This window comes from Notolabrus celidotus, chromosome 13 (genome assembly GCF_009762535.1).
Source record: "Notolabrus celidotus isolate fNotCel1 chromosome 13, fNotCel1.pri, whole genome shotgun sequence".
NCBI classification, from domain to species: Eukaryota; Metazoa; Chordata; class Actinopteri; order Labriformes; family Labridae; genus Notolabrus; species Notolabrus celidotus.
This window is the reverse complement of record NC_048284.1, coordinates 30,235,110-30,251,461: the sequence shown is the minus strand read 5'-3', so window position 1 is coordinate 30,251,461 and position 16,352 is coordinate 30,235,110. Positions and strand designations below refer to the sequence as shown.

Genomic DNA, 16,352 nt, shown 5'->3' with positions numbered 1-16,352 from the left:
ACTCATAAATCTTTTACTGAAGCAGATTTCTTGTTGAAATCTCATCCTATAGAAACAATCAATCAATAGCTGCGTTAATATGGAGCATAATTTTTCGATTATAAATGGTTTAAAGCCCAATTAGAAAAAAAGCTCCTTAAAAAACTCCTCAATAAGGATGAACAGGCCCAAACTGAGATGTAGTTTAAACAATTTCATGATCCATAATATAAAATGGTCCATGTAAATGTTTTTTCTGATCATTCTGCCTGTGATGTTTCTTCACATTCAAAACTTCTTGACGTACATATGTATACAGTAGTGACGCATGCTTCTTCATCCGTAGCTTTCTCATCTACAGAGGCAGTATGATTATCTGTCACCAGGTAACACCACCACAAAAGCTTTCCCGGGTTCATCTCCTCCTTCTTGCACTCAGTAGGAGTAAGGCTTTGATGTTACTGAATAGATAGTAGACATCGCCAAACAAAACTGTCTATTCTAGCTTGGACCGGAAGAGGAGAGGGGTTGGAAGGAAGAAGAATAAAAAGGAGGAAATACTGTCCATGCAAACAGGACTAAAGTCTTCAAACTTTCCACAAATGTCTTATAACGTTTTTTCAGTGGATAAAAGTACATCAGAAGAGCCGTAGCTAAAATTATCTCTAAATGCTTCCTGTCTGACCCCTCTGTCCGTGAAAACTTCTCCCGTATCCAATCCAAACTAAATTAGATTTTATCCTGTGATCACTGATTTATTATTCTGCTCATTTGTGTCTCATGCTATCTCTGTAATTAACCCTGGGACATCTCACATGCTTGTAAATGAGATGATAAAGCTGCCGCACACACTCACAATCACACACGTGCTGAGTGTGATCTTACCGAAGATAATGTTTAGAGGTTCAGAAGTAAATGTTCTGTCCTGAGGGGGGAGAAGCAATAATCTGCAACACTTTCAGATAAATAAATGACTGTTTTGTTGCGCCGTTATATCAACCTTTAGTTCCCCATTATGTGATTTATTTATTTGGGAGTGCCTGCAGTCTCATAGACACCGTAACAAAGAATCAATCTGTAAAAGAACAAGAAAACTTCTGTGCAAAGATTAAGGAGAGGAAACGACCTAATAGAAGGATGGGAAAATCTAAGAATAAAAAAGCCAATTTAGAAAATGAAGACAAATAAATAAAGATACTGAGAAGCTAAAATACTGCAAACATGAAGCGAAATAAAATGAGGAAGTTAGGGTTATCATAATACCTGCTTTTAAAAACTTAATACAATATCAATTCAATTGAACCCCCCAGTGCCTCCTGGGTAATTTTCTTGTTTCTAATTTCACCAAAAGGACTTGACAAAATGTCAATTTTTTCCCAGAGCTGCAGGTGTGACAGAGAGCAGAGCAGAGACACGCAGCACGCAGGATGAATCCAGACTCTACCTGCATGTTTGTGTGAAGTTGTGGACCTGTTAGTCTGCTTTGAGAGCAAACACAGCGAAACATCAGAGAACAGCATCTTATACCGCTGTTTCTCCACTTTGAGTTCATATGATCACTTCTGCTCTCTCTTTTGGCTGAGGCACCTTTGGGCCGTTGACTGAATATAGAACGGACAACATGTCCTCATTTCTGCCTGAGCTTTGAAACCAAAACACCTCCTCCCCGGGTGCTGACATATTGAGTTGGTGCAACCAAGGCATGCACTGAAGCAGGTTGAGTAATGGGACTGACATCACATCCTCGACCCTAACCAAAACACACATTTACATGAGTTACGGATACATCGTCAGAGCTCCGTCATTTGGGTCTAGTCCACAGCAGAAGTGACTCTTGTGTGGGTTTGAAGCAGACACTCGCAGGTATAGAAAGTTCAATGACTCTTGTGTTAGTGTTTGTTATGTTTACTCTCACTGTTCCTCCTCCCTTCTAAACCAGAGCACACAGCGCTGCAGGAACCTCATTGGTCAACAGAGCTGTCAATCAACACCCCAACAAATTAAAACTAAACTTAGAAAAATAAACCCTTGGACATAAATCAGTGTTGTAAGAACTAACAATAATGACAGAATCCATGTGTGAGGAACATTTATTTGATGTGTATTTTAATTTTATAGTTTGCCAACGCTCCATCTGTTAACATGGAGTGGGCAGGCTTTATGACTGTACTGCCGCAAGTCAGCAGGTGGAGCTCTAAATCTTTTGACTTCACAGTCAGTGTCTGTTTTAATATACAGTCAGGGCTGTCAGACTGTCACAGAAGTTTCAGGCATTGAAACTTACAATCCAGATAATGTATTGTCTGCTTTTGTAGGTCATAAAGAGACATCTGCAAAAATGTAAATCTTCCTCTAAAAACTCCTCACTAGAGCTTTAAAAAGTAGCGTGCTTTCGATACCAGTGAACATAAAAATGATGGAGACTGTATCGTATAAAGCACATGGTGTCATTAAGATGAGGTAAGAAAATTTGACACCCCTTTAAAGATCAAGAAACTTAAGATACTTATCAAAGCTGTCATTTGTTTCAACTCTATTTCACTCATTTATTTCCTTCAGAATATTACAGCGATGGCACTCCACTGACTCTGCAGGTGTCAGGTTAACACTTCCATGGAAAATCATCTGACTCCTGCCTTCGCCAGCAGCAGCAAAATAAGTTTGTTTGGGAGCAACATGAGACAGAACAGGAGGAAAAATGTGTCAAACTTCATCAACAGAAAATCCCCAAAATCAGCTCCAACAAACAAAACTTTGAAAACTGGACGCACTGTTTCATGGCCAAGTTATTTCTGGGAATTTTCGTGCAAGAAACACCGCACTGCACAGCAGTGGGCACCAAGCTGTAGCGAGGCAGCCAAAATCAACATGGCAGGAATGTCTCAGATTAGCACGGTAAGGTAGCTGGATGCTAAATGTCTCAGTGATTTCTCAAGGCTCTGAAAAGTAATAGAACCATCTCTGTGCCTCTGTTTGTTCCTGTATTCGTCCCGCTCTGCTCGGTGCTGCAGAGCGGTGCAGCTTATCCTCCGGGAGCGATTTGGGGGTAATGAAGAGAGACTGAATCTCATTACCTTTTTACTACAGTTTTTGTACATGCATTGAGCTACATAAATATAGATTTCAAAGTAAAGTGCTTGAGTAAACAAAACTCCTCTTTCTCAATCCCAACAAGTCTCCCTCTGCGTGCTCTGAAGGCTACAAAATAAGGCCCCCTGTGTTTCCATACGTACATTTTACATATGCATGGCCCTCATTAAATATAGATTCAAGAGGGGGATGAAACATGCTCCTTTTTTAAAACTCTAATAAGTCGCCTACCAGATCCCACAGAGAGCAAACGAGACTTTCAGTTTATATAGCTACTGCAGCAAGACCTCCATCTATGCAGCTATATTTACAATCAGATGTAGTTTATTTTCACCAAGACGTTAAAATACTGAACATTCTCCTCCAGATTACGTAGACGTATGCTACTTTAATGAATTCTCACATCGCCCTGGGATTAACCGGTCGCACCGCTGGAAAAAGGATCCTTTTGGGGCGGTATAATCCAACCTTTATGTTGTTATCACAAGTGGTTATGACTGAAAAGAGTAAATATCTCTGCAGCTGACATTATGAATGGCAAATCAGACTCAGACCACAGCCACATCATATCTAGACTAGAGCAAAGGTTCTCAGTCTCTGTGCAAATGTAGCAGAGCTGATATTAAGGTCTGAGCACTTCCTGTCACACGTTCTTTCTATTTCATGTTTCAACTGATAAAAAGAGAAAAAAAACAAAACAATGTGCTGATGTATCAGGACTACTTCCTCATTCCTCCCACTCGCTCTGAGATCAATATTTGCAGCGCTGTGGCCAGACGATACGCTAGAATGAGCTCAACGCCTACACTGAGACCGGGAGCTGGAAAGAGAGAGGGAGAGAGAGAGAGAGAGAGAGAGAGAGAGAGAGAGAGAGAGAGAGAGAGAGAGAGAGAGATTCAAATGCTGCTGTGTAGAGATGCATGATACACTCATAGCAGAGATGCTGCTGGTTTAAGTGGCACTCTATTTCTCCTTCAGCGCTATTAAAGCGAGGAGGTATAATGGCGGCCCACAGAACATAAACAGAGACTGTTGTGATTTGGAGCTCTGACCTGTCTTGTTCTTGGAAACCTCCGCAGAAGAGCTCAAATCAAGGCTTTAGAGACAGCCTTTGTGAAGCTCTCTATACAGAGAACACTTTGAACCCACGGTATACCTGTGATATGAATGTTTAGAATCCAAGTCTGCAGATATTAGCTACCATACTGATCGCAGACTGCAATAAATGAAAGTGTTTCCTACTTCAGCTGTTATAGGATAATGATTAATGCTGTAACAGTGTCATTGTACGCTATCACTGAAACTTGAATCATCACTGTGGTGAAATGGCTTAGTTATGGTCATTATATGCTGAAAACTCAGAAACACAGAACTGACTGACTGTTTATTACTTGCAATATGGACATCACGCCTTCATCTCCTCCTATTAGCCCTCGTTTATCAAACGTGCGTACGACCGAAAACTGGGTGCTCGATCATTTCCACGCAAAGGTCGGCATTTATCAATTTGGATGCGGGCGGAGGATACGCTCAAATCCCAAGCCAGGTCTCAGTTCGGGTACGCAAGTTTTCATGTCAGTGTGGAGCGCAGTGCAGCAAAGTAAATCTGTCTGTGATGGAGATATACATCACATTAGGGCAGTGCACTTTCAGACAGACAACGGAGGTTCACAGATTCATATTTAGATCGTTAAAATAGATATGACATTCTGTGAGAAAGAAGAGGGAAGCTCCACTGTTGAAATAATGCAGCCAATGTGAGAGTGCCTAAAGTGTCCAAAAGCCAAGTAGTCCCCATTAACACCCATGTTATAATGGTGAGAATGGCATGCTCCAAACGGTCATGGTTTAGAGTCGAACCAGCTACACCAGCGGCCTACAGCTTGCCTCCTAGTAAACACACAAGCCCCGCTGTGCAGGCCTCAAACACTCGACCATATCTGACACATCTTGGATGCATCCATGCTGAGGCAGTCGTTTTAATCCTAATTTAATAAACCTCACCCCATGTTTACGTTTTATTGGCAGATACATGAGCTACAACATTCCCTGTACACTCTGCATGGTTGTCTTTGAAGTGCAGTGTAATTAGATTGAGTTTCATCATGCATCCAGTAATGTGTGTAGGAGTTAAGTCGGCCTTCAGCTGTCTGCGTGAACATCACATGTATCATTACAAGAAAGAAAGAATTTAATATGAGAGTGCTTAAGCACAGCGATATAATACTTCACAACCCCCTTCAAAGAGTCACATATCTTTACCTCTGAGTAAGAAGTTTTAATCCTGCTCTAAAAGCAGCTTTGTCTCTGTGTTAAGGTGACTCTGCTGTGTAAATCTGCTGATAATTCTCCACACATGAGGCTCATATGGACCAAACAGACCTTAACCACAGAGCGGGAGCTGCCCTGAGACCTCAAGTGACTCTTGCTACCTTGAATGACTAGGCTTTGGTCAGCCTGGCCCGCTCTTTAACAACTTCCTTCCTCATCGGTATTCATTGTGTCCAGTCTGCAATGCTGGGCTGACGCTATTTATAACGAGGCAGCCTGCTCTTTCCCCCCTCTGCAGTTTGCTCTGCAAACACAGAGAGGCCAGCTTCTCCCTCTGTTTGTTTGTACAGTAGAATTACAGAGAGGGCTGCTGGGAAAATATGTGGTTCAGGAAGCATGAGGTAGCACTTCTTCACCACAGAGAGGACTGGAGGTAACAGAGGAGTAAAAAGAAGCAGAGCAAAACAAGGAGAAGGAAGACGTTTTCAAGTCTCTGCAACACTTCAGGACAGGACCTGTTAACTGATAAGTTAACTTAGGGGTTCCTAACACTTGTCCAAGCCCCGCTTTATGACTGCAGTACTTACAACGTTTAAAGTCATCAATCAATCAATCTATATTTGTTTAGTGCCAAATCACAACAAACGTATCTCAAGACGCCTTTGCAAACAGAGCAGGTCTAGACCATGCTCTATGTTAAATTATTAACAAAGACCCAACACCAAGACAGACTCAGTCCCACCTTAATTCACCATGAGCATTGCACCTTGCAGTATTTAGCAAGTACAAGTAAAAACAGTAACTTCCTTTTAACAGGCAGAAACCTCAAGCAGAACCAGACTCATGTAAAACAGCCATCTGCCTCGACGAGCTGGGGTTGGAAAGAGGGATGGGGAGAATAAGAGGGAGAGAGAGAGAGCGATGATAGTGATGAGACGAGTAGTAGTAGTAGGAGTAGTAGTAGTATCTGTTGCCGCTGGAGTCCAGCACGTCCCAAATTGTTGGGATAAGTGCATAGGAAACTAAACTGTTAACAACTCTGTGTGTTTAAAAATGTCATATTTTAGTTTACAGCTCTGGTGAGGAACTTTTTGCTTGGGTTAATTTCTAAAACTTACATGTGACAGTTAATGTATCAATTACTGTGAATATTGAATGTGAAACATGTGGAAAAAATGGCTCTGTTCCTTAAATTTGAACATTTCTGATAGATTCACAACATTTGATTTCCCACATGGAAAATGATTTTAAAAAACCCTGCCTTAAACGTTACATCCCTCTAATGCTTAGCTATAAAACTCTTCCCTGAGGGTGTCAACCTGACACACACTTTTTAATATGAGTACCTCTACCTATGACCTAAAACCAGTCAGTTCAGTGTTGTAACCTGCAGATCAGGCAGATGGAGGGACTTTAATTCATGTAGAAGCCTGTGGTAGTGAAAGGAGAAGCTGGCCTGTGTGAGAGATTTGACGGAGTATACTGTGTGGAGTCATGGCTTACACACACACACACACACACACACAAACACAATCATACCCCCACAAAGAGATGACAAAGGGATCTGAACTGTCTCCTCGTCATCTCCTGGCTGACGTGAATCAGTCTCAGGAATCTGCTCCCCGCTGTGAAGGTGATAATCACACATTACCGCTGAGCCTCTTTATCTGCAGCTCCGCTTCTGAAAAGCACAATCCTGTCATGTCTCTCCAAACCCTTCGCAACACACTGACTCGCTCTGTGAACACGGTCACCATGGCAACGCACCACTTCCTCTCTCTCTCTCTCCATCTTCTTCTCTGCTCGTGCCGTGCACTTAGAGCCTCAACCCCCCCGCACGACCAACACCAACACCACCACCACCATCACCGAGCTCATCAGAAATAATACGGCCCGCACCTCCGGCTGACATCGATAAATGAAACAGCCTAAAAGGTCAAAGGTCGAGCTCCTCAATTGCTAACAAATGATGTCACAGTCCAGAGAACACATATGATGGAGACTGTGCCGTGTTAAAACCATAGACTTTATAAATAATGGACGTAGTATCTGTGACGTCACCCATCTGTTTCTGTAGCTCTGTTTTGAAAGCAATCATTGGTGGGCGCCATATTGAAAATGTTGAACTCAACATAACTGCTGTGGAGCTAGTGGGAGGTAAAGAGGCGGGCTTTGAGTCTTCTCTCCAACAGCTACAGTGTGCCAACCTGTCAATCAAGTCAGCTGTACCTCTCATAATAGAAAACTCATAATCTTAATATCTTTGAAATTGCCGAGTTATAAAAATAACCCGTACAGTGTCTGCCGATCGAGAAATTAGCTATCCAGACTTCACTTGTTTTTTGTTCCAGACTGTAAACATGTTTATTTCTGCTGTAAAGATCCGCTTTTTTGAATTGGTGTGTATGTGGTTCACGGTACTTCCGGAGCCAGCCTCAAGTGGACACTTGAGAAACTGCTATTTTTAACACTTCCGCATTGGCTTCAATTCTTGCGGCCGGAAGTTGCCGCTTGGTTTTAACTTTCACGGTTGATTGAAGTAAGATAATGGACGTGCTGATGGGCAGTTATAACTAATCAAAAAGCAGTTATATTTATTAACAGCTACCTATGCCCCGTCTGATCGTGAAAACTCAGATGTAAACTTTAATCGTGTGTGAGTAAACACAGGCTCTGCACAGAAGCAGAGCGGCTAGATAGACTTTATGGTCTTTCACTCTCCCTCAGGTGGAGAATGAGCTCACTGCGATGTTATTACACCTGCACTGAGCTCCGTCTGTGAATTAGAGGGTCCCTGACTGATCTTTCCCCGGTAAACAACAACAACAACAGTTGTCTAGTCTGCAGCTTGGAGGACGTCTGCCCAGGTGGATTAGGGGAGGATGATTAGAGGATTGGCTATTCATCCTTGTCAGCACTGCCGAGCAGTGCTGAAGCTCTCGCCCACTCACGTTTAACTCGCTGCAGCCGCCGCGCCATTAAAACTTTATGGCTGCAGCACACGGCGGCTGTAATGTGTTGCTTGTAATCCCTTTGAGATGCACTGCACACCTCGACTGCAGCTGGGCATCAGCTAATTGTTGATAGATCAGAAATGTCAGGAGTCTGCTGTGCTACACTGAGATTAGCATATTTACAAGCTGATTCTGGATGTCAGTGTTTCTGCTGGGATGAAATGAGCTACTCAGGCTAGTTAGCACTGGCAGGGAGACAGATAGAGCCAGAGGGGATCACTGCAGAGGTCAGATCTTCCCTGGGAGAACCCTGACCCAATTGATCGCTTGCTATGGATACGCTACAACAAGTTACCGTCTTAAAAACAGCATCTCAGCCTCCTGCATCTGTCCCAGTGCATTTGGGCGAACACATTCAGACTCATTACACAGATCTCCAGCAGAGCATAAAGCAGATTAATAATATCAAAGCACATCTGTGCCCTTTGGTGGTGCTGTAAATCTTGTAGTGAACACTCCCGCTTCAATTACATGATGATTTAATGACTGCTAATGCAGACCTGGAGAGCAGGCCACTGCGATATAATTAGCCATGGAGGAATAGTGTGTGAGGGCTACGTTGAGTGTTACATGTTGGAGACGGTGTTTTACACTCACCTCTGGCCCTTGTTCCTGTACGTGGCAGGACTCGCTGTCTCCCTCCGAGAAGGAGCCAGACTCGTCGCTGGAGTTGGTGCCGTAGGACTGCTCACATTTGATCTTGGGCCGCACCTGGTTAAAAAGGGCGTCCCCTCCAATGCTCTGATCCTGCTGGTCCACATTGAGGCAGCGCGCCATGTTGGAGCACGGCGAGGAGGAGAACTCAAACTGGGGCAGGCTGCAGGGGGAACCTCCGCTGCCATCCTCCGCATACGAATACGAGGAGCAGGAGCTGGAGGTGCGGGTGCGAGTCTCACAAGGCGGCGAGCGTGGGCACACTTTGATTGGCACTGGGCAGCTGGTGTTCGGTCGTGGGCGGCACAGAATAGGGGGCTCAGAGGAGGTGGTGCTGGGAGAAAAGGTTTGGGAGGTGGGGAGGGACTGGCTGGCTCCAGCCCACACGCCCTTTGGCATGTGCTCAGTGAGATCCATCTCCAAAGAGTTCCCACCAGGGTAGGAATGCGCTGGCGTTCCCAGACGGTTGCAGGCCCCTGAGGAAAATATGACACTACGGCGGTCTAGCTCAACGTCCCCTTTGCAGACCCCATCACAGGAAGCAGACTTGAGGGACAACCCAACAGGGAAACCGTCCACGTTGTTTGGGGATGTAACAGACAGACTCAGCTCCCCGGAGAAAGGTCTGAAGTCTTTTATATGTTCTCCCTGAGAGTTTCCTTTGTCCTGGGGGCAGACGAGTCTGTTGGCGAATAGCTGCTGTGAAGTGTTGGGCAGAGTGGGAAGGTCCACTCCTTTCTTGAAGAAGGCTCGGAGGCAGGGGGGCGACTTGGTTCTCTTGGCTCTCTCCACGGGTATGGGGTGATCCATCTCCATGGCTGTCACACTGTCCTTATCCCTGCCGTCCTGCTCTTCCTCTGACAGGCACAATGAGATTGCCTCTTCGTCGGCCTGTGGTTCAACTTTGATCTGTGCCAGAGGCAGCCTGCCCTGATCCGGCACTGTGCCACTAACGCTGCTCTCCTTTAATGTGCTTGGAAAACCTGAGGTACTGGTGTGTGAGGAGGTGTCATTATTGTGCTTGTTGCAAGCCAACTGGTATTTCCTGTACTTGGGGCATCGTGGCAGGTCAGACGCTCCATGTCGATCAAAGTCCAGCCGTCCGTCCATCAGCTGACTGGGCATCGCTAGCCGATCATCGTCAGGGTGCCGGAAGGAGGACAGGGCTTCTGCACAGCGCCGCACCCTGGGGGAGGTGGGCTTTTCCTCTGACTGCATGCTCTCATCCTCTGAGTTGTTTCCCTCCGTCGCCACCTTGTGGCAGAGCAGCAGGCCGTCCTCTTCGCTGCGCAGCTGAGCCTCCAGGAAGCGAAAGCATGAGTCCTCGAGGTTGTGCATGCGCAGGAATTCGGCACAGCGGATGACCTCCTGGATGTTTTCTCTGCTGAGTAACAGCTTAGCAGTGTAGGCAAACTGCAACAATGGGGCGAATCCCCTGGCAGTGACCTGCAAAAAAACAGGGAAATTGCCAGCATTACCATCAGCACAGGCATTGTTCAGAGCACTTGGAGTGTGGTGAGACAACCGGACAGCTCCAACCATCATAAACAAACACTGTAAAGTACCGCTTAATCTTTCTATCGGTCAGCACTGAACGTTCTACGCAGCAGTAAATAAGAACTGGTGGGTTTGTACTGGGGATGTTGGCAGGTTGTGTGTCCTGCCTCATGTTCATAATAACAACCTGTGGGACATTCCAGCAGCCAGCCACTGTCTGCTCTGTGGTCGGACCGCTGCTGTGCTTACACCCACTCCTGTCGCTGCATTTGCTTATTTACTTGTGGTAAGATGTTAAAGTACAAGTGCTGCTTTATATCCCTGTATGCAGCGGGGGTCTGTGTTAAAGTGAAATCTACGGTAGCCCTGAGGGTCAACTGTGCAGACATTTCATGATTGCAAAAATTTGCATTTTGTTACACACAAAAATATTCTGAGATACAAAAAAAATTCACAGAATAAAATAAACATTTTTCAGAATCCTTAAAGAAAATGTCATGAAATGTAGAAAAAACATTTTTTTAAAAAAATGTATGAACACATTATTTTTTAAATGTTTTTTTGTCCTGCAACATATATTCAGGATTCCATGAAATATTTGCATGTTTTGTAAACAATGTTTTGCTTTTCATACATTATTTTTACATTAAGCACATAAAACAAAATTTCTGTGTTTTGTGACATGGTTTTTAAATTTGATTAAATATTGTAGCATTCCTGAAATGTTTTTTTGCAGTGATGAAATGTTTATGCAGTTGTCCTTCAGGGCCACCGTACGGACCTTAATATTCAAGATGAAAGTCTCACTGATGATGATAAAGAACAGCAAAGATCTTTTTTACTTGTTAAGCAAATTATAACAAAGCAGGGATTTAAATTTGACCCTCCTTAGTGAAGTTTTGTGTAATTTCCAAGAGCTTCAGTTCTTACATGAGTAGCTAAAAAAGCCTAACAGTAAAAAGAGAAGTATCTTGTTAAAATCTAAAATCTAAACCAGAATAACTCCATAATATTTTCATGTAATGACTCTGTTAGCATGTCGTAACGGAAACAACTTGGGGGTTTAAATGTGTTGACGACTGCAGGCTACAGTAAATAAGTCTCGACACTGAATCTTCCTTTATTTGATTCAATCTCTTAAATAAGAGCTAGAACATCATGAGCATTTATTTTATCGTTTCTTTGGACATGAAGTATTAATAAAATACACAGTTAATGACACCACATTAACAAAAACACTGCTTTAGTAACTTTAAAGGAGGATCACTTGCATCACAGAGACCTGAGGGAGAAAACTAATGACTCCAGATTTTAGAAACAAATATTGAGATTTGAAATCAACACTTTAAGTACCTCAGGCCGTCAGGGCATAAACTATCTTGTTACCTGATTTGCTTCATAGTACATATGTGTCTGGCCGCTCTGTGTACTGTAGGTGTTTCAGATCAGGACACGGCCCCACAGCCTCACTTTCTGTGTCAGTGCCCTGCATCGTCAGGTCAAGTGCCTGTAAAGCCTAATGGTTTGTAAGACCGTGGCTTATCCCTGTTGTGGCCATGTGGCGCAGGATGATAGAGGGAAGCCTTCCATTTAGACTTAATGCCAGATAATTAGGTGAACTCCTGAGCCTGCAGAAGTCCAGGCCGCCCTCTGCTGCTGTTGTCACTGAGCACACAGACCAGAGAAAGGAGCTGGAGGAGCTGCTTTAATGCCCGGCTTGTCTGCTGTTGGGAGATCAGCATGAGGTTCACACTAGGTTGCGTTCATCACTTTACTCGGGCTCAAGCACTCAGTCCCTGCAGCTTTATCCTGCTTTATTCTCCGCTGACAAACAAATTACTGTTGGGCGCTCGAGGGAAGCAATCGTACACACACAGAGGGAAAGGTGCACTCGCAAACACAATTACAATGAGTTCACTGTGGATCTGCGGTGTATTGTTTGCCCTACAAAGCGTCTTTTCAGAGGCTGAGTGATGTAAAGTGTTTCTTACAAGACTTAACAGAGGCGTGCAGATGTAAGGGATGAGCAGCACAATGTGGTTTTAATGAGCCCTCTGTTTACTGATTGTTCTGCTGCCTTTGTTGGGGAAGAACCAGAAGATGAATTAGCGTAGGTATCCGCTGTGTGAGCATCAACACAGCAGCCTCCAGAGGTCCAGCAGCCCCTGCCAGACACCCCTCTTGTAAAACAGGATTTTCCCTCCTAAGTAATCAAGTTTCAGAAACCGCAGAATTTTCTCGGTGGATTTTTCCATCTGGAAAAACAGCTTAGCAGTATGCATGAGGAAACACAAATATGTCAGTGAAAAATAGCCCGGGGTCATCTACATGAGTCAAAGAATGTGTTTAATCATCCGGCTCTGTGGATTTTAAAGAAGATAAACATGTGCGTTAGCTTACTGATTTAACAAATAGATGTGCAGTAGAGCCAATATTCTCCAAAATATTCTGTTTAAAATTAGAGATAATACACGCTGCAGGCAAAGAGCTCCGCGACACAAAGGAGGATGTGTTTGTGCCAATTTAAATGAGAGCGTGATCCTAAAATACAGAGTGGATTATGAGATTAAAAACAGATATGATAATTAGAGCTCTAAATTGTAAAACTTGACTTTAAGCTAAAGTCCATGATCTGGATTAAGATGTGTCAGAACCACTCGACTCAGCGGGATCCGGATACGAAGAAAGTTTACTCGAGCATGTGTTGAAGTTGAAGAAAAAAGGCGGAGCAGTGTCGTATATAAAGGAATGACATCAGTAAAATAACACTAAGACTTCAACACCTGAGTAAACTGGAGGAAGACATTTTTCTCGATCTGAAACTATCAAATACATCAGCCACACAGACACTTGGCTGCAGGATACAGCAACCAAACAGGGGCTGTCACACTGTATTGCAGAGAGTCTGAAGGAATGGAATAATGAACCTCCTCAGCACCTTACATTTAAAGTGTCGCCCCTCCCCACTACACACAGTCTTCTCCTGCTTACTATAAACCTCTTCTTATCCGCGTCTCTCTCTCTTTGAGAACTATAAATGAACGCGTCCCTTATTTCCAGCTTGATCTGCTGCTCTGTGAGGTGTCAGCAACAGCTGTCAGATCCTCCCTGCATTTCTTACAGCTTCAAGTATTTCCCAGATGGGTTTAGAAGTCGAACTCCTGCTCCTGTTTCCTTCGTTACAAACGCAGTGACCAAATTTAATACTCCACAAAAAGCTGCAGGAACACACGTGTGCATGTAACAGACAAGTGCAGTGTGTTTCAAGTCTCCTATTTCGATCCTTATTCTAATATTAGTTAATTGTGGCGACACATCTGCTGAAAGCTTTTGTTGAGGGGATAACAGATGTTTATTTAGTGACACCAAGGTAAACAAGTGTGTGATACGCCTTACATACACTTCTGTTTGCAAACATTTTAACTCTTCACTTCAGGTATTTATTTGTTTTTAAATCTTCAATTTGGGCGTCCATCTTTTTTTGTTATTCCCCTGCATCCACAAACTCCCAGCATGCACCTGGTCTGACGCACCTTGCTCGAGCTAACAGTTAACAGACAGTCTAACACCAGCGGATGTATCAGTCATTGTTAAGAGGAAGCTGCTGACTCCATATCTGTGCAGGGGGATGGTGTGTGTGTGTGTGTGTGTGTGTGTGTGTGTGTGTGTGTGTGTGTGTGTGTGTGTGTGGAGTAAGAGGGCGGTGGGAGTGTGTATGTGTGTGTGTGTTTGTGTGTCTGTGTGAGAGAGAGATTGTGACAGATTGGGGGGAGGGTAGAAGCTTTGACTGGACTATCTGCTCTAATGATGAGCGCAGCACATTCACAACACTACTACAGCACTGCTTAGGAACACACACACACACACACACACACACACACACACACACACACACACACACACACACACACACACACACACACACACTCGTACACCCACATTTCTGTACTCACTGCACAGATCTGCTTCAGAGGCTCTTCTTCATGATAAATTATCTGATGAATGATGTTTGTTGGCGTTTTATCCTCCTCATAATTTCTCCTGTGTGCTCATGATCATGATATCAGTAAACATAATATTCTAATTTATACAATAGAGGTGATAATTCAGGTGTTTTTTAACCTGGGCCCTACATTTTTATTCATATTCTGAGGTCTTAATGACTTACAGCTACAAACGTTTTATAGCCAGTAGAAGTGAAACAGGCTGTAATGATTTTAACAAAGACCATCCACAAGACCATCCACATGACTACAGCCTTGTTTATAGTTCTGCGTAGGACCGAAGCCCCTGTACCTACACAGAAGCTTACACAAGTAGCCGACATACCTCCTCCAAAATGTACCTACGCATTGAAATGGCTGTTTTGAGGCCAATCGTCAGCGGGAGCATTATTACTGCTGTCGAGCAATTGTGACATAAAGAGGCGGGCTTTGAGCCTCCTAGCCACAGGTACAGTGATCTATCCAGACTACACTTATTTTTTGTACCAGGCTGTAAACATGTTTATTTCTGCTGTAAAGATCGGCTTCTTTGAATTTGTGTGTATGTGACTTCCTGTACTTCTGGAGCCAGCCTCAAGCGGATCCTCGATGAACTCTAGTTTTTACCACTTCGGCATTGGCTTCAATTCTTGCGTCCGGAAGTTGCTGCTTGGTTAAAACACAGTTACAAATGTCTGATTTCATAAAAGCCAAAAAGCTGCTATACATGTAGAGCTGTTTGGGGCAGTAAGAGCCGGTTCTTACTGAGCTAAATGATCTGGATCACTGAAAGGAGCCTGAAACTCCATCAGTAGGAGCCTCTACGTTAAGGTTGTTTACCTGAGACAGAAGAAGGATCCAAACCCTGCTCTTACCCCGCTCAAACAGAGGATACAGCCTTTAAGATTTGAAGTAATCTGGGATCTTGTGGATATAATGTGTTTTGAAGAAATCTTTTACTGGACTTGGATAGTGGGGACTCTTTGCAGCTGGAGGGGGGCAGACCATCAGACCATCAGCAGGTTTTAACGTAAAAGGCAACTTCTGTTAATTCTGAACAACAACTGCTGATAGCAGCATGACAGCAAACACAGATGGCATTAGAAGAATTGCAGACTTTGTTGAAAGCAGAGGAAGTCTGTGTGCTTTTTTATATTGATCTGGTATCGAGTCTGGTCCTGCTGGAGGTTTCTGCCTGTTAAAGGAAGTTTGTCCTTGCCACTGTAACTTGCTAAATGCTGCAAAGTGCTCTGCTCATGGTGGATTAAGATGAGATCAGACTGAGTCCTGTCTGCAAGATGGGACTGGATCTGATCCTGTCTTGATGTTGGGTCTAGACCTGCTCTGTTTGGAAAGAGCCTTCAGATAACACTTGTTGTGATTTGGTGCTTTATAAAGGAAGATTGATTTTACTGATGCACTTTCTGTTCTGGATTTTACAGTAATTAAAATCTTAGTCCACGATGATGAAGGCTTCAGTTGCCAACATTTTAAGAGACTCGGTTTACTACGACTACTTTTAAACTCCATCCTCAGTTCATGCATTCTTTACATTTTCCAAAGCATTGTGTCTTTTTCCTCTCCTCCAGGCAAACATTGATTTTCTCCTCCATTTTGTTCCTCAGCTTGTGGATACTTGAACTGTAGATACGGCTGGCCAATCGTTCACTTTAAAAATGTTCTGTGTGTAAAAGTTTCACTGTTGCCTGGTAACACAGTGCAGACGTTCAAACCAAATCTGCTGTTCACACTCGGCAGTAATGAAACTCTTGGCAACAAACATGCAGACATGATGCTCACCATGACTGAAAGAGGTTTGCAATTCTGACTTCTTTATCTTGTAACTTTATTTATTTGGTAGTTC

At 43.7% G+C, this 16,352-nt stretch overlaps 1 protein-coding gene across 2 annotated transcripts in view; it reads right to left on the bottom strand.

Moving 5' to 3' along the window:
- Positions 1 to 16,352, bottom strand: part of bach2b (BTB and CNC homology 1, basic leucine zipper transcription factor 2b) — a 123,707-nt gene that overhangs the window by 10,119 nt on the left and 97,236 nt on the right. For both annotated transcript variants that reach the window (XM_034698871.1, XM_034698870.1), the window contains exon 3: positions 8,952 to 10,454. In XM_034698871.1, the coding sequence (XP_034554762.1) occupies positions 8,952 to 10,454 (1,503 nt within the window). The remainder of the gene's footprint in view (positions 1 to 8,951; positions 10,455 to 16,352) is intronic.